General features: G+C 42.5%; 1 protein-coding gene across 8 annotated transcripts in view; it reads right to left on the reverse strand.

The window, feature by feature from the left end:
• NF1 (neurofibromin 1) overlaps nt 1-16,081 on the reverse strand; it is a 170,621-nt gene extending 154,540 nt beyond the window's left edge. For 5 of the 8 annotated variants that reach the window (XM_073315123.2, XM_073315122.2, XM_073315120.2 and 2 more), the window contains exon 1: nt 15,840-16,079. In XM_073315123.2, the coding sequence (XP_073171224.1) occupies nt 15,840-15,899 (60 nt within the window). In that variant the 5' untranslated portion in view covers nt 15,900-16,079. Of the gene's footprint in view, nt 1-15,839 lie in introns of all 8 variants that reach the window. The other 3 variants (XR_012155355.2, XM_073315125.2, XM_073315124.2) reach the window with 1 other exon arrangement.
• Between the last annotated feature and the right edge of the window lie 2,321 nt (nt 16,082-18,402).

Raw genomic sequence — 18,402 nt, forward strand, 5'->3', positions numbered from 1 at the left:
AAAGCCAAACATCTGTTCTGTGACAATTTCCAAACAAACCAAATTCAGTGTCAGAGAAGTATTATTACAAGTGAAAAGAAAAAGGAGGACTTGTGGCACCTTAAAGACTAGAAATTTATTTGAGCATAAGCTTTCGTGAGCTACAGCTTGCTTCAGCGGATGCATCTGATGAAGTGAGCTGTAGCTCATGAAAGCTTATGCTCAAATAAATTTGCTAGTCTCTAAAGTGCCACAAGCACTCCTTTTCTTTTTGCGAATACAGACTAACACGGCTGCTACTCTGAAACCTATTACAAGTGACTACGCAATGAAACTGCAGGCCTGTTTTCACAAAAATCTTCTCAAAAAAAGTATGTCTTTTGTATTTATGCAGCTAAACATGGACTTCAAAGCCTCCACTGAAACTTATGTCAGCATAAAAAGTATGACAATAGGATAAGCGAAATTCAGAGATCTATCCTGAGTGACAAACTCATTCAGGTCTAAGAAGCATTCCAATATTCACTGCAATTCCATCTAAGTGTTCCAGAAAGTTATCCGACACATCCACATCCATCAACAAGCAGCACAGCAGCATTGTGTGAAAGTACAAAGTCAGGCATCAGGCAATATCATAGCCACTTGCACGACAGCAATAAATTTCTAACGCCTCAGCACGTTTTAGTATACATTAAATCTATCCCCTTCTGAGACAAGAAAATTCCTCAAATCACACTGATGTGTTTAGTCTTAACACACTTCTTGAAAAGTGTTTTGACCCAATCTTTCCAAGCTCCATATCTTTATGTAATAACAAATGATGAGAAAGGAACTGAGTGTTTCGGCGAAGAAAGGAAATCTCAGACATATCCGAAGGCTAAGATTGTTTTCATAATCTAGAAGACTGTCATAAAACGTGTTAAATATGTTTTAACTAACGTACTAGCAAACATATTTTAGAAAAAACCTATTTTGAGTATAAACCTCAGTGTGACTTCGTGAATTCTCCTATCTCAGACAGGGATAGATTTAAAACACTCTACAGCATTCTGAGGAGCCAAGGGATGACCATGACCAGCTAACATTTTTTAAACACAATTTGCCTTGTCTAATTAGGTGCAAAGTCACATTTAAAGTTATGTTTAACTTTATTTTAAAATGCTCTCACTTTTTTCATCTAGACATGCTCTCGTGGCTTCAAACAGAGACTACAAAACCAATTCCTACCTTTGCATCCTTCATCTTTCAAAGAAAGCTATTTTTAAAACCATCCATTTTACACACTATGTTACAGCAGATTACATTGTGAAAAACTGACCCTATAGAGCTGGTACCGTGCTATGGCAGAAGTATAATGGCATTAACTAACTGCACAGCACTAGGAACACAATATTAGCTACTGGTTTAAAGCTGTTCCATTAGGAAATCCTGATCGTCAGACTGAGAAAAAAAAAGTACCGTGTCAAGTATTCGCTGCAGGCGCATTCCACGTTAATGTATAGTACCACCTTTTACTAGATTTTAAATAAGACCTAGATTTTCTTCACATTGCCCAAGTATATCAGCAAAAGTCTTAGGTCATGACTACACTAGAGGCCTTTCAGCGGCACAGCTGTACCGATACTTCCTAAAAAGGCAAAAAATCCACCTTGTAAAACAGATCTTCCTTGGTCAGTCTAATAGATGCAAGAGAACCCAGGTGGCTGAGGGGCACCTCTTTATTTTATAAAATAGTAAAAGTCAGCTAAATAAGTGAAATTGGAACACTATAAAATATTATGACTTCATCTATACCTGTAAAACCTAGCGGAGGAAAAAGAAACACAAAAGTAATTGCCCATAAAGACATACCTATGTATTCGTGAATGGATAAATAATCTCAACCCTTAACACATTACCTTGCATGTTCAAATTAAATTTAAGTTCATATTAACAGATAATTGATAGTCACTGAAATGTTTGGTATTAATAGTCACAAGTTAAGGCTCTTTAATCCTCACTGTTAGGATAACGAAAGATAATGGAAAAACAGATGCACTTTTGCATAGCACCTAGCAAAAAGACTGATTCTTGATTGGGTCCTTTGGTGCTACTGAAATACATAATAATAAAAGGAAGTAAAGGGTGAACTCTCAAAAATATGGTGATAAAAGATGCCAAAATACGAGGGATGATTACAAGCATAGGAGGACAGTTCTCATGTCCAAAAGTTTCAGCAGTGTCACTAAAATAATGCCATTGCAATCAAATTCTGTAACTTTTGGATTGGAAAGGCTATTCTTTAGATGTTCATTTGGGAAAATGTCAGGCCACCTCTCTTCACTAAAACTAAATACTACAAGATCACTCAAGTCAAAAGGTGAGCATCCCTCAAGTGCTTAAAGAACTCTTAGAGAAATGTTGATAGTTTTAAAGTACAACAATTCCCTAACGAAGAAGGAATTGGTTGCAGTGTTGCCAGTTATATGCGCTCTAGATGTCCAAGTGTGAGCTAAGCATGGGCTCTAGGACCCTGCAAGACAGGAGGGTCTCAGAGCCCAGGCTCCAGGCTAAGCCCGGACATCTACATCTCAATTCAACAGCCCCTTTACCTCAGCCGGCGTCAGCTGGCACAGACCAGCCGTGGGTTGTTAATTGCAGTGTGGACAAACCTTGCGAGATACTACCTCACCCAACTTGCCTAATAACTTAGAGGACATTTTAGTTGTATACAAGTCATTGATATTTAAACTTTTGGTATGTCTAAACTTTTCTGACTGACTCAAGTCAGGTACTCAGTTGGCAAGATAAATGTTTCCTCCCATCTTTTCCATAAATCAGATACATAGATTAATGCAAGTACAATTTTGGGATCATAGATTTAACAAAAATGAAATGTTACGAATTCTACAACAGTGAAAGCTAAAATTTTTCAACTTTATTCAGAAAAGTGACTTCCAAAGAGGATCTTCTACACCAAATAGTAAAAGTTAGACTTGAGCTGCAACTAGTCCAGCACAGATAACAGAAAACTCAGAGTAACTCAACAGATATTAATCCTATTCTGAACACTAGACACTTTGTTTCAAGCTGTACTCAGTAAATTCTTCAAAGGTCACAGACAAATCATGTCCCTTGCGTGCAGTTTACCAGAGTCAGTTAAAGAAGTATCAGACCACATTAAAATGTAGGAAGAAGTACTTTGTTGAAATTCACTTTATGGAAGCTTTATATTTAAAAAAAAGACAACAGATTAGGGAAACAAGAATGCAATCAACGCATATATGTTTCCGAATTATACACACACACTTTGGATTTAGAGCAGACTCTAAGTATCTCAATTTCAATTATAAAATATCAAATATTTAAAATGTTTTTTTCTGTTTTTTTAACTGGATTCCACAAGAACATTCCGTAAATGCATTCTGAAATTCTGAAAAACATAGATGTTCAAAGATGTTTCATGGCTTCAAAAAGGATGTGAACTGGAAACCCAGTCTCTCAAAATGCCACAGAACTTAAGAACTAAAGGAAAAATGCCAAGCAGTTAATATGTCTAAAAAAAACTATCAAGTGCTTAAAGGTTTTTGGTCATCACTGAATAAAGTTGCAGTATCTTAACCCTTCATTTATCATATTAAAATGTATAAACTTCCTTTTAACACAAAAACAGTAAGAAAAAAAGTTGCATTTGGTCTGGGTATCTAAACTCTGGAACAACTGATCTAGCCATCAAAGAATGTCTTTAAGCCCAGAGAATTTTTAGGTCATGAAAATTATGACTATCCTGCCCATGTATCTTGACATGAAAGTCTGCAATATAATTCTATACTGAATAACTGTTTAACAGCTGTACCATAACCTGACTTGATAGTAGAGGTCATTGTACCTGCTCAGTGCCTGAATGCCAGCAGGGGACAAGTGAGGGTACAAAGGAAAATGAGGCACAATGCTGTAACCACTCAGTACAGAAAAATTGCTCATCTTTCTGCAACAGTGCTTGTTTCCCCCACCCAACCCCTCTTCCAAATCTGTTCTAGAAAGCTAGTGAGATCAGGTTCCAATGCTGGTTAAAAACACATTTATTTCTGTTTCTGTAGTTCAGAATTAAATCCCACCTGTAGGGGAATTTGGTATGTGCATATTTTCTAATGTTAATCCTGCTTGTGCTGGGCTGTTTTTTTAAACTTGTGTGGCACTGTACATAGAACACACACTTCGTTTTACCGGCTAAAATAGCAATAAATTATGCTATTTTATAGAAGCATTTACAAGATTGAGAAAATATTGAACATTAAAAATGTATTTAATCTCTTCCCCCCCCTCCCCTCCCCAAGTTGGAGGTGGCAATGACATTTAATTTTTCAGATCAATGTTTTGTTTAATGCTACCTTTTAAAATTGTATGGTTTTGGTCGACTTGAAAAATTAATCACCATTAGTTTTGCGAGTTTCTTGGGAGAACGTCAGCAGTTTGCGCTAGACTGTTTTAATGTCATGCTGACTTGAACCTGCGAGATGGCTTAAAAATTGGAATTTTTATCATGGTCTAAAAAGCTTGAAGTTGTTTCTTTCATTGCTAAACTTATTGGAGTTGAATACAACGCCAAAAGATGTTGATAAACTAACACTACTTCACAAAACACTGAGCACAGGAATGTCAAACTAATCAAATCAGTAATGGTCAAGGCTGGGTCTACACTTAAAATACTGCAGTGGTACAGCTGCTCGCGCTTCAGTGAAGATGCCAGGAGAGCTCCTCCCATGAATATAGTTAAATCCACTTCCATGAGAGGTGGTAGCTGTGTTGATAGAAGCCCTCCTGTTGACACAGTTGATTGGAAGTTAGGTCAGTATAACTGTCACTAAAGGGTGTTGATTTTTCACACTCCTGAATGACTTAGCTATACCAATATAAGTTTATAGGGTAGACCTGGCTCAAGTGTCATTTATTTAATAACCCTCTTCTCAGTGTAGATCATTCTTAAAACATTAAGAAACTAAGAGCTAAGAAAAATTAAGGGGAAAAAATTGGTTGGCACCAATCTTTCCTGAACCCCCTCTTCTGGCCTTTAAACAACTTCCCAGTCTCAACAAGCTCATCATCAGAAACAAGCCCCCCACAGACCAGGATACACCAAACTCAATGCAGCACCAGACCCTGCCAGAACAGATGCAAAATCTGCAGATATATCTCCACTGCTACAATGATCAGCAGGGATCCTAGAAATCAGCTGACCATGGAAAAACGTAGAATTTGTATTTGTTTCTTTAAACAGAGAATCTTTAGCTTTTACATTTTGTGAAAAAATTAAAACATACACAGTAGAACCCTGTTTATCTGAGTCTCCATTATCTGGCTCACCATATTAATTGAACCAGAGCTGACGGCCCAAGCCCTGGGCAGTGAGCCTCCAGGCTCTCTATTGTGGCTAGGGGAAACTGAAGTTCAGCGTTTCATTTTAATCACTGAAAAACACACATTTTTATAGAGTTTTTTAATCGCGGAAAACTAGGATCCCTGATGATCAATCCCCCTGTGACACACCTGTCAAGATCTATGGGTCCCACACATGCCTATCACAACATGTGGTGTACCTCATCCAGCGCTCCAAATGCCTGAAGTGAAATCTGACAATCACTATGCTCTCAAGTCAACTCACACAGAAAAATGATAAAAGACCAAAAACAGCCTATCACCCTTGGGCAAGTACTTTTGACAAAGCAATCACTCCATATCTCACCTCTCAGTCTTCATCCTCAGAGGAAACCTGTATAAAAGGCAAGCCTGGGAACTTAAATTCATAACTCTGCTGGACTCTTGAAAACCATGGACTTAACAGACACACTGATTTTATGGCGCAGTATAACAATACAAACAATTGCCCTCTTCATTTTAAATGGTCTCCTACAGCATGTCCCACCTTGCATTTAGCTCAAGACAATGTGGTTACCTTCTCCAGACCTGAAGAAGGGCTCTGTGTAGCTCGAAAGCTTGTCTCTTTCACCAACAGAAGTTGATCCACTAAAAGATATTACCCCAACTATCTAGGAACTCATATCCTGGAACCAACATAGCTATAACATTGCAAGCGAGTGTATTAATGTCATTACAGGAGTACGTGAAACCAAAATGCTTATAGTTAAATATATTTATTATACAAAAAGTATAGCCTGAGGGTTAAAGGAAGAGGCTTCCTACAATGCTTTTATTTTCATTATTATAAGGAAAATAATGAAAAAGGGAAAAATAGAACCTGAAGGATACGTCGTCAGACTGAATCCTGAAACTAACAACTTGCACATTACTACCTACCCAATCCAAACTACATAGTGGACATATTTAAGCCCAAACATAACAGAATGGCAAAGGTTAGGAGAGTCACAAATCTAAAGGAAGACTGATCTAAGCAAATGCAGCAGTTGCCCTCACAGATCTGAAGAGGAGCACAGTACCACTCTGGAAGAAGCACAATTCCTATGCTCTATAAGTTATTGTATCAATTTAACTATATTGGTAAATAAATAAATATCAATAAATATCAATATAATCACCTTTGTAAAACTATAACCGCATCCACAGTAGGGGCGTGCACTGATTTAGTCAGATCTGTTTCTAAACAGATGGCTAAAATCAGTACAAAAATGGAGTATAGACAAGCCCCAAGAGAACTAGAAGAATATTGTTTATTCACGATAAAAGGAACAACGTTGCTGGTAGTTCAGTATTTTGTCCTGTTCCGTGGAGAAGTGGAAATGAGGGTTGTGACAGAAAAAATAGGAAGATGACACTAGCTGGGTCACACCTATAGTTTTCCTTCTATTCAAACTTTCAAGGTCTTAACCTTATAGGACCTCATTGCAGGAGGAAACCAAAAGGAAAAGCCATAAAGTAGTTTTGTAAAGAAGTCTCAACAATAAAATGCCAGGTTATGTTGACAACCATGTTAGAACAACAGAAATGTAAGAGGAGAAGGGACCTCAAGATGTCATCAAGTCCAGCCTGCTGCGCTGAAGGCAGGACCAAGTAAACCTAGACCATCCCTGACAGGTGTTTGTCCAACCTGTTCTTACATACCTCCAATGATGGGGATTTAACATATTCTCTTGGAAGCCTGTACCAGTGCTTAACTACCCTTATAGTTAGAAAGTTTTTTCCCCCAAAATCTAACCTAAATTTCCCTTGCTGAGGATTAAGCCTATTACTTCTTATCCTACCTTCAGTGGATATGGGTAACAATTGATCACCATCTTCTTTATAACAGCCCTTAGCATATCTGAAGACTTATCAAGTCCCCCCGTCAGCCTTCTTTTTCAAGACAATACATGCCCAGTTTTGTTTTTTTAAACCTTTCCTCATAGGTCAGGTTTTCCAAACCTTTTATCACTTTTATTGCTCTTCTGGACTCCCTCCAATTTGTCTTCATCATTCCTGAAGTGTGGTGCCCAGAACTGGACACAGTACTACAGCTGAGGCCTCACCAGTGCCGAATAGAGCGGAACAATTACATCCCATGTCTTACATATGACACTCCTGTTAATATACCCCAGAATATTAGCTTTTTTTGCATCTCCAACACATTGTTGACTCATTCAGTTTGTGATCCACTATAACCCCCAGACCCTTTTCTGCAGTATTAATACTGCTGAGTCAGTTATTCCCCATTTTGTAGTTCACCATTTGATTTTTTCTTCCTAAGTGTATTCCTTTGCATTTCTCTTTATGGAATATCATCCTGTTGAATTCAAAATGACCCTGGAAAATTATAATTCTGTCTCCCAAGTGTTTGCAACACCCCCCCCCAGCTTCATATAATGTAGGCACACTCTCCAGTCCATTACTCAAGTCCTTAATGAAAATATTGAGTAGAGCTGGAACCAGGACTGATCCATAAGGGACCTCACTAGATACACCCTCCCAGTTTGATAGCAAACCATGGATAACTAGTCCGAGTACAGTCTTTCAATTAGGGATGTAAATATTGTTTACAGCACCACCCGCCCCCTCAGCCTGCCACACTCGACAGCAGCAGCCAGCAGCGGCCTGGGCCCTGACGGTGTCCAGGGGCTCAGTGGAGTCTCCCGGGGGGACGAGGGGTCTTGCGGGGGTGGCGGGGCAGGGCAGCAGGACGCAGCAGCTGCTCCCTGAGCAGGGGGCCCGTGTCTGTAGGGGAGGGGATGTGCCCACCCAGGGTCCCTGTGCTGGTTCCTGGCGGGGAGCGAGGCACCCAACCCTGGAAGCCAGCACTGACAGCCCGAGAGTACAATGCGTTCTGACTGCTCCTGGTCCACGCTGTTCTGGGCTCCCAAGCCACCGCCATGCAAGGTCAGCTCGGTTTGTCCTGCCCTGGGCACTGCCACTGAGTGGGGAGAGGGATAAGGATAGGGAAGAGGTAGATTTGTTAATGCACATGGTGTGCTCAGATGTGGAGGTAGGGAGTGCAGCTGGGTTGAGGGAATGACAGCGCAAGTAGGGATGTAAAATGTCACAAAATTATTTTATCAATCTGCTTTAAACATTATCAGCAATATATTAACAATAAGACTAATATTTATCTGTTAATCGGTTAACCGTTTGATATTTTACATCCTACTTTCAACCAGTATATTTTATTCTAATATACCAATGTAGAACATAGAAAGCACAACAACGTATAGTAAATACACAAGTCTCTTGCAAGCTTCATTGGTAGAAGCTGAAGAATCTTTATATAGACTTACTTGTTAATGCAAGCTCTCCGATGATCAAAACTTATACTCTAATGTAAACAGTACACAAATGAATTTCCATACCTAACTTCTAAAATGCTTTCTACCTATTTAAGATTTCTTCTGACTTTGCTATGGTTATTTTATCATTATCAAATCTGTCCAAGAATCTAACAATTCTTAAGAGGTAACAATAGAAATTTGCTATTGGCGGAGGAAAATGTACGGTCTACGCTGGGTCACTAGACTTTCAGCTTTCTATTTTACACTTCCAAAAGACAAACAAAATATATAAATCTTGAAAAGTGCTGGAGTTGGAAACCAAGTCTCAAGAAAATAGAAGCATGCAAACAAAGTCAACCCACTTATTCTCCACTTTTAAACTAAGTTTTCAACAGATTTTGTTTCTTATTTTAATTATGCAGGAGATGCACATTCCCCTTGCAAACTGCAAAAGGAAAGCGATACGAGGTTCTTCCAACTTTGGGTTTATAAAAAATAAAAGTTCAAAACCCCTTCACAGAAATAGGTTATTTAAAGAATAAAGTTAGTCAGATTCACAGATGCTTAGCAGCATAAACTGCCTACTACTGGTATCTTAGAAAATACTCCTAGAATGCCATTTCAATACCTTTTTCCACATCCCCACAGAATGTCACATGGTAGTTTACTGAAGGCTTTAAGCATTAATGTGCTATAAATTAACAACTGTTCCACAAGGGTGCCTGGTAGCCTCAGATCATCTGGCCTATTTTGTATCTACAATGGTATATACCACATGGTCTGCCATGTTGCTCTAGAGGATTATCACAACTTTCTCTGTGCCTTTGACCCTGTCCACATGCACTCACTTTTTTACCTGTCTCCTCTAGCAAGGGAAGCACTTCATTCCTTTCAAAAGTGCCAGGCAGTAACTTGTCAGATTTAATAGTGAAAAACCAATTTAAGTGTTTATTGGCAATTTACAGAAGAGAAAGTAAACAGATATAAAAAGGCATTTAAAAACATACTTCATAGGATCTCTACAGTTAGATCCTGAAAGATGGCGTTAAGACTTAAAAGCAGATTCTACTAAAGAACTTACATAGCTGTTGCACTGGGCAGAGCAGTGTGGTCTCTGACAGCATACTAGACTGTAATATTTTGGGGAGTGGCATCCCATTAGAGGAAGAAGTGCCTATATCCTCAGACACCTTAGCTAAGGGTCTCTCCTCTCCTATGCAGATGTCAAGTTATTAAGAAAATAAATATCTTTTGTAAGTGTGCCAAAGAAACTTTTGCATTAGTTCCACATACTCTTGTTTAAATACACAAAAATATAAAATCCTTTTCCTAAAACGTGGACATTGATAGCAACTGTATCTAATTAAAAATTGATAGCATTGATTGTCTTGATCACGCATTTCCAAGATATTCCATTCTACCAATTTTACACAGGTAAACAAAGAACCATGAAAGTTTCTTTATTAACTGATATTTGGAATAAAGACAAGGTTTAATTATTTCATTTTAGCAAAAGTTTACCTTTAACACCTTTACTTTCAGTGTTCGAGACATGCATAAAGTCCATTAACACTTTAAATGGAAAAAGTGACCATTTCAACTTTTGCATGAATGCCAGCATACACTTCACAGAATTTCAAGGATTAAAAAGTGGACATACTAAATGCAGCCTGGCAAAAGCTCTGAACTATAAACCAGTAAATTCACAAACACTAATATTTTTTTTTTAAATGAAAGTAATCACAAAGTTCACTATTGCTAGGCCCAAGACACAACAGTCAAATAGAATGGATATTGTAAGTAGGATCTTCTGAAAACAAGTTTTTCAGCAGAAAACTTTTTGAAAATAAACAAATTCAAGTGTGTTCAAGATTCAACTCCAAGCCCCTCTTCAAGTATAAGCTGGCTTCAGTCTCTCTCCTCCCCCTTCAAATAAAGGTACTGACATCTGGAAAGAAAATTTCTAGTGGAAATGCAGTAATGACAATCCTTAACAGCATGCATACATACATTTGAAAACATCTGCTTATTCCCCTTCTACAGAAGGATCTACACAAACAGATTTTATGGCAACACATGGGTGTTTTGGACTCAGAGGGGAAGAGATAAAAAGCACTCTCCTTCAGTCAGTATCAGTGTTGTCTGGGACTGATCGAAAGCCCATAATGTCAATGGGTGTTTTTCCACCAACTATAAATGGGCAGAGGATTAGGTCCTGAGAGCTCATGGTTCAGTAAAATAATCTTGCAAGGTAGTACGTGGCAAAAAACAATAGACTTCAGAAAATACTACTTTGTTCTACTTCTTAGTAAGGATTTTAATAAAAGGGACAACTTAAAGTCTTATGCTGTAAACAAATGTTATCTTTAGCTATATATACTAACACAAACTTATTCTATTCTACGTAGGTTCTTACATTGCCATGATCACTGTAGCATCTAAGGACTTTCCAGCAGCACATTAAGTGACGTGACTAACACATGTCTATCATGTGTGGAACAGTCTCTCCTATCTTCTCCCCAGAGGGAGATGTGTGTGTGTGGTGAAGCATTTTGGGTTGGGGCTCGTTTTTAAATGTCCTTGCTGCTCTGTGTTTATGTTAGAGAAAACAGGTTGAAGAAGTGCGCCTTGCGGTTGGCATAAAAAGTGAGGGTTTGCGATGGTCCTTAGCTCCTAGATGAGTTCGTTCCAGTCCGAGAACAGCCTCCAAGAAAGTTCTGCATTCGACACAGACAAGCTTTACCTATATGGTAGAAAGTTCCATTGTGCCTGAGGAGCTGAGTTTTCTTGGAATGTTTTCACATGTCGTTTGTTACTATTTGTGGTCACTTTGCTGAGATGCAAAAAAATAATGAAAAATTAATCCATGAAATCAGGTTCACTTTCATATTCTTGGTGCTGTGACAGATTTCAAAAACAACAAGATGATATTTATTATCTTTAAAACAACTCTTAATTCTATTAGTTCTGAGTTTCATAAAAGCTCATTTTTAAACACTAGAAATGTGGGACTATAGTTGACAGTGTCCATTTAACTATAATCCATTTAATAAAGGGTTTCTTTCCTTAATTTATATTACGGAGAGAAAGAAGTCGCTTAATTCTTCTAACCCATCCTACTGCCAGGATTCTGCCCGTACTTATACTTGGTAGGGCTTAATAGTCTAGTTTTAAATGCCTCAAGTAATGGGGCTACCATTATTCTGTTTGGGGAGACCTATTTGACCTAATAGGTTTTCCCTCTACCTAAAATGTGATATGCTCTAAAAAAAATGCTATGAAAATATTTTAAAAAATTAAAATTCAAAAGTAGACTGACTTTTCTATAGGAAAGTCCTAAAATTCATTTATTTTAGGGAGGTCTTATTATGTTTTGGAATATTTTTGCTTGTTTATTAATGGTTATTGCACCTGTAGTGATTAGAGGTGCTTTAAGTTACAAAAACATGGAAGATACAAATATATACTCCAACCTAAAACTGCTTGCCAGTCACCAGTAGGCCTTAGGAGACCAAATCTTAAAAATATACCAAACAAAAACTAGAAAGATACCCAAATAAGATGCAAAACAAAACAATCCAATACTAAGCAAAATGAATGAGCCTTACATCAGGGCCTGAAGCTTGCCCAACTTGGACTCTGGCAGACCACCAAGAGGAGAAAATTACAAAGGCAGAGATGCTTGACATGAAAGCGCTGCTGTCAAACCTGGATAGTTTTACCACAGCATTCCAGCCGATCTCAATTACTGCAATGGAGAACTGAGAAAGAGTCATCTCATATCTGAGTCCTAGACCACTCAGGTAATAAAAATTTCTAACAGATCGGAAGTCAGCATACTCCTGAAATCTCAGCACTATGTACTCCGCTATGTCCTGGCCCCACTCATGTGATAAGAAGTTGCTTTCTGCACCAGCTGAAGCCTCCAGGTGGTCTTCAAGGGTATCTTGAAGTAGACCACATTACAATATCTGAAAATCAAAGATGATTGGGGGTGGGAGAGAGCAGCACACAGCTCTGAAAAATGTATTCAGCAGCCAGATGTTGACTGACCTACAATGCCAACCCACACTTGCCAGTCATTTTAATCATACAGAATCATACCCACAACAGGTGTTCTGGTTAGCAAAACATTTATGAAAATAAACAAGAGCTGACAAGTTTGCTCTGATTTTTTTTTGTTTTGTTTCTTTAATATAAGAAAGTCCTGATTGCTCAATAAAATACTGTTTTAGTCACTTTGAAATAATAATACCGGACTTTTTACAAATGAATGGAAACACTGTCTGGGTAACTACATCTATCTTTCACTGAAATCCTATTTTGTAAATTTTTAAAACAAAACCTGAGCAAATAATATTTTGCTGTTTCTGAAAACAGCAAACAAGAGTTTTCCTTTTTAGTCAGTAACAGAAACATACTCCTGGTATAATATGCAATGTTAGTTCACCTCCTTCAACGATGGTATCAAAACTTCCTGCACACAGAAGTAAAGAAACCTGAAAATGCATTACTAGCACTGTAAAAAAGGAAGTGAAGATTGTATGCATTGGACTACAGGCACTGTACTTCACTGAAGAGTAATTCGAACTGGCTTCTCAAATTAGCAGCTGCTGGGCAGTCAAAGATGCAACCAGGGGATCAGTGTTCACCGTTGTACCATTATTGGCTGGTCATTCACATAGCTGTTTTAGTAGCAGTTCAGGGACTGGCTTATTATCCATCCACAATTCATAAGTAATACCTAAAAGAAAGTTAAGGAGTAAGAATATCCTAACAGGTTTACTCTGATCTGCATTCCAAAGTCACCTTTCCAACATGAAGATCACTCTCAGAATGGGCCAAGCCAATGAGAAGAAATCTCAAAACTTGAAAACCTCAACATGAAATTAAGTAAGGTGGAAAGGGGAAATATTTTTCAGCATAATATTTCAAAAAGTTTCAGAATATTAGTGTATCATCGTGGACTCTTTGCTTTATTCCTAAGTGTCTTATCAAATTTGTGAAAAACCAATAACTATAAGCTTCTTAAACCAGATGGGAATTAAGCAATGAATTGATTTCAATAGTCCTGTAAGGCATACCTATCATGCAAACTGGAAGACAATTGCAATCAACATTCTTTTTCAACGGAACTGTAACTCCAGTATTCCAGCTAACTCACAATTGAAGAGCTTTGTTTCTAAGGAAGTAGGAAAGGATTCCTCTTGTATACGTACCCTTAATTATTCCATAAAGTGTATGAGAAAATACTTGTTTAAAAAGATCAAGTCCTTAACTCCTAACAGATGTTGGCAAGCCCAATTCCACAATATATATAACAAAACAAACGATAAAGCCTAAGGCCTTTTAACACCAGTACACAAAGAAAAGTTTTCTTGCATTACTGGGAGCATAATTAGTACCATTCCTTTTAAACTTACTGAAAATAAAAGCTCTGTGATTCAAGGTAATCCAAAAAGGAGTTTACTGTGCAAAATAACAGGCTCCAAAGCATGCTACATTATAGTTATAAAAAATCCTCATCATATTGACTGCTCAAAAAAAATTAAAGAGAAGCACAAAGATTTTCTTGCAAAGAAACTATATTCATATCTGTTTTTAAAAGAAAGGTAAAAGCGAAAGTCTTATCTTTACAGGCCACCAATCTTTTCTACAGGTTATCAACACTAGACAATACTGCTAAGAAATATTTAGAGCCAAGGCAGATGAGCAGAATTCAACCTCCATAATCAGCTTCATGTTTACTATGGATAAGTATACACAGTGGGGTATCTTATACTCTCCCCCCAATCACAGGAAGGATCTATTCAAGTACAGCAAAAGGAGAAAACAAAGAAACAAATGAGTCAACCTAAACCAAGTCCTGGCTTACATGTCAGAAAGGCATTTGGGGGAAGAGAAAGGAATGTGCAGTCTAAGAACTAACATTGAGATCAACTGGGAATGTCTGTGCAGCCATGTAGTCCCAATGAGCAGTCTCGCCATGTGAATCAGAGAAATACATACAGTCACAAGCCCCAGACCAAGAAATTGCTCTTCCTTCCAACCACAAAACCTTCAGTGAAAATCCCTTCCAAAGGCATTGACTCTTATAACGAAGGAGAAAAGCCTAACACTGAAACAATATATACACCCGGGACCCTCCCCCAACCCAGCTGCCTTTGTTTGGTGTTTCCAATTGATTGGGATGCAGTTTCATATAAACATTCACTTTATCCCTCCCCAAACTCCTCACTTTTGAAGCTTTAATCCCCCCCCTCTCTCAATGACAATGAGACAAGCTAAATAAATAAAAATTAATACTGAGCAAAAACTTTAGGTGATTTTTCAGAGGGGCTGGGGATGGAACTGACAAGGAAAAGGACAACTGAGATAGCCACCCCCACCCCCTTTTGTATTTAGAGGAAGCTAACAATTAAAATGACCATATAACCCAGGGGAGCCACCCCACCATCGGGGCTGGGATCATCCATCCGGAAATGAGTGGGAGGCAATTTCACCAGTAAGGGGATAAGATGATTCGGAGACTGGGGATGGACAAGCAAGAAGTAGCCAGGCCCCACCCTCCCGTAAACACTCTGCCGATCATAGTGGCCGTATCTAACCACTGGGGGGGGGGGAGTCACTGCTGCCCGCCCCCAATCTGTGAAGGGGAAGAAAGCAGCAGCCCCTCATACCGTCTCCCACGGAGCCTAAGCTAGGTAGGAACAGCCCCCACTAAATATTGGCCCCCCCCCGCCCCAGGTCTATGTCCAGTGCAATGTGGAGCTGCCCCCCAGATCCCCTCCACCCCAGAAGAGAGGCACCCTATAGCGCCTCCCTCCCACTCCCCACCCTCGGTCACCCCAGCCCGGGCGGTGGGGGAGGAAGCGGGAGGGGAGCAAGGAAACGACAACCCCTATCCCCTCCACAGCGCTGAGAAGCGGGGAAGGAAGCCGGAAGCAGCCCCCCGCCCCAGTCCATAGAGAGAGCAGGCCCCTGCCCCAAGAGGGGAGCGGCGCCCCCAGCCCACGGAGCGGGCACGGCCCTCGCCCCCACCCTTCCCCTGGGGAGGCCGCTCCCCCCTCCCAGGCCCCCATCCTCCCACGGCCCCCTCAGCCCACGTCGGGAGCAGGCCCCCGCCCCCCCGGCGGCCCCCTCCTTCCTTCCTTCCTTCCCTCCCGTTACCTGCTCGTCGAAGCGGTTCACCACGGCCTGCACCCACTCCACCGGCTTGTGGGCCGCCATGTCCCGCCGCCTGCCGGGGCGGGGAGGGTCTCTGGGTCCCGGGCTAGGTCTCGGCTCCTCAGCTCCCCGCAGCCATCAGAGCTCCGAGGCCGCCATGACACCCCACCGGAAGCAGGAGCCCAGTCCGCCCCCACCGCCAGCCCAGGCAGCAGCCGAACGCGCGGCCGGGGCCTGGGGGGGGGCATTTGGAAAGCGCATGAGCAGGGCCTGCACGCCTGCGCCGCGAGAGCGGGAGCCAACCCTCAGCGCGCATGCGGGAAAAGGAGAAGTTGCGCGTGCGCCGTGGGCCGGCAAGGGGGGGGGCATTCCTGGGATAACGGAAAGGACAGTGCGCATGCGTCTAAATGGGGACGAGGGAGAAATAAATTAGGATTGTGTCCCCCTGCCCTGTCACTGACCCTGGGAGGGAGCTCTGCTTTCCTGACACACACCCCACCCCCGTCACTGAGTCGGGGGGGGGGGCTCTGATTCTCTCGTGGAGCCCCGTCACCAACTGTGGGGGGAGGCTCTGATCTCTTAACACCCCCCTGCTGCCCTGTCACTGAGCCTTGTGGGGAGCTCTGCTTTCCTGACACCCCCCCTGCCCTGTCACTGAGCCTGAGGGGGGAGCTCTGCTTTCCTGACACCCCCACCCTGAGCCTGGGGGGAGGGGGCTCTGATCCCCCCCCCAGCCGTGTCTGAGCCTGTGGGGGGGTAGGGGGATGAGGCTCTAATCCTCTCACCCCCAGCCCTGTCACTGAGCCTGGGGGGAGCTCTGCTTTCCTGACACCCCCCCTGCCCTGTCACTGAGCCTGAGGGGGGAGCTCTGCTTTCCTGACACCCCCACCCTGAGCCTGGGGGGAGGGGGCTCTGATCCCCCCCCAGCCGTGTCTGAGCCTGTGGGGGGGTAGGGGGATGAGGCTCTAATCCTCTCACCCCCAGCCCTGTCACTGAGCCTGGGGGGAGCTCTGATCCCCTCCCGGAGCCCTGTCACCCAGTGGGGGAGGGGGCCTCTGATCTTTTAACACACCCACTGCCCTGTCACTGAGCCTGCGGGGGAGGCTCTGATCCCCTCCTGGAGCCCTGTCACCCAGTGCGTGTGGGGGCTCTGATCTCCCCACCGCAGCCCTATCACTGACCCTGTGGGGGGGGGAAGGACTCTGATCCCTTCCCCCCTAGGCCTGTCACACTGATCCTCCTCTACTGATCACTCCCTCCCCTTTTTCCCTCCACCTCTAACTTTCTCCTTGACACTGAGCCAGCTCAGGGTATAAGCAGCACCCACCAAAGGAAATGGACTAGCAGTTCTTTTGCAGCTGGTGCCACATGGAAAGAACTGGCTGAAGAAATGAAATTAACTAATCCCAGGCACTCATTCTGCCAAACCTGTATCCAACACTAAAGGAGCATCTTACTGTGACAAGCAAATTAGTACATGGCTACTGACTAATCTCCAGGTAGAGAGGCAAGGTGGGTGAGGTAATATCTTTTATTGGATCAACTTCTGTTGGTGAGAGAGACGCTTTTGAGCCACACAGAGCTCTTCTTCAGGTCTGGGAAAGCTACTCTGAGCATCGCAGCATAATGCAAGGTGGAACAGATTGTTTAGCATAAGTAGTTAGCACAGGGGTGGGCAAACTTTTTGGCTGGAGGGCCACATCTGGGTATGGAAATTTTATGGTGGGCCATGAATGCTCACAAAATTGGGGACTGGGGTGCAGGAGGGGGTGTGGACTGTGACTGGGAGTGGGGCCTGGGGTGGGGCCAGAAATGAGGAGTCCAGGGTATGGGAGGGGGCTCTGGGATGGGGCAGAGGGTTGTGGGGGCACGAGGGCTCGGGCTGGGGATGCGGGTTCTGGGGTGGGGCTAGGGATGCGGGGTTTGGGGTGCAGGAGAATGCTCTGGGCTGAGACCAAGGGGTTCAGACGGAGGGAGGGGGATCATGGTTAGGGGAGGAGGTTGAGGTGCGGGGGGGGGTCAGGGTGCAGGCCCCAGTTGGTGCTTACCTCAAGCAGCTCCCAGAAGCAGCGACATGTCCCACCTCTGGCTCCTACGCGGAGGAGCAGCCAGGCGGCTCGGTGCACTGCCCCATCTGCAGATGCCACCCCCACAGCTCCCGGAAGCAGTGGCATGTCCCCCACTCCGACTTCTACGTGGACGTGGCCAGTAGGAGCTGTGGGGGGCTGTGCTTGGGGCATGGACAACATACGTGCAGAGCCCCCAGGCCGGCTGCCCCTACGCATAGGAGCTGGAGGAGGGACATGCTGCTGCTTCCAGGAGGCACATGGAAAGATGCCCCCACCCCACTCTCTGGCTGGAGCGGCGGAGCAGGGCAAGCCCCTGAGCCCGCTCCCTAGCAGGAGCTCAAGGCCCAGATTAAGAGGTCTGACGGTCTGGAAGCGGCCTGCAGGCCATAGTTTGCCCACCCCTGAGTTAGCACATATTCCCTGTAGTCAGTTTCTCTTCACAGACAGACACCTCCTTTATAAGGCCAGAAGGAACCTGACTAACCTGCAGCAAAAGT

This window comes from Lepidochelys kempii, chromosome 17 (assembly GCF_965140285.1).
Source record: "Lepidochelys kempii isolate rLepKem1 chromosome 17, rLepKem1.hap1, whole genome shotgun sequence".
Lineage (NCBI taxonomy): Eukaryota > Metazoa > Chordata > Testudines > Cheloniidae > Lepidochelys > Lepidochelys kempii.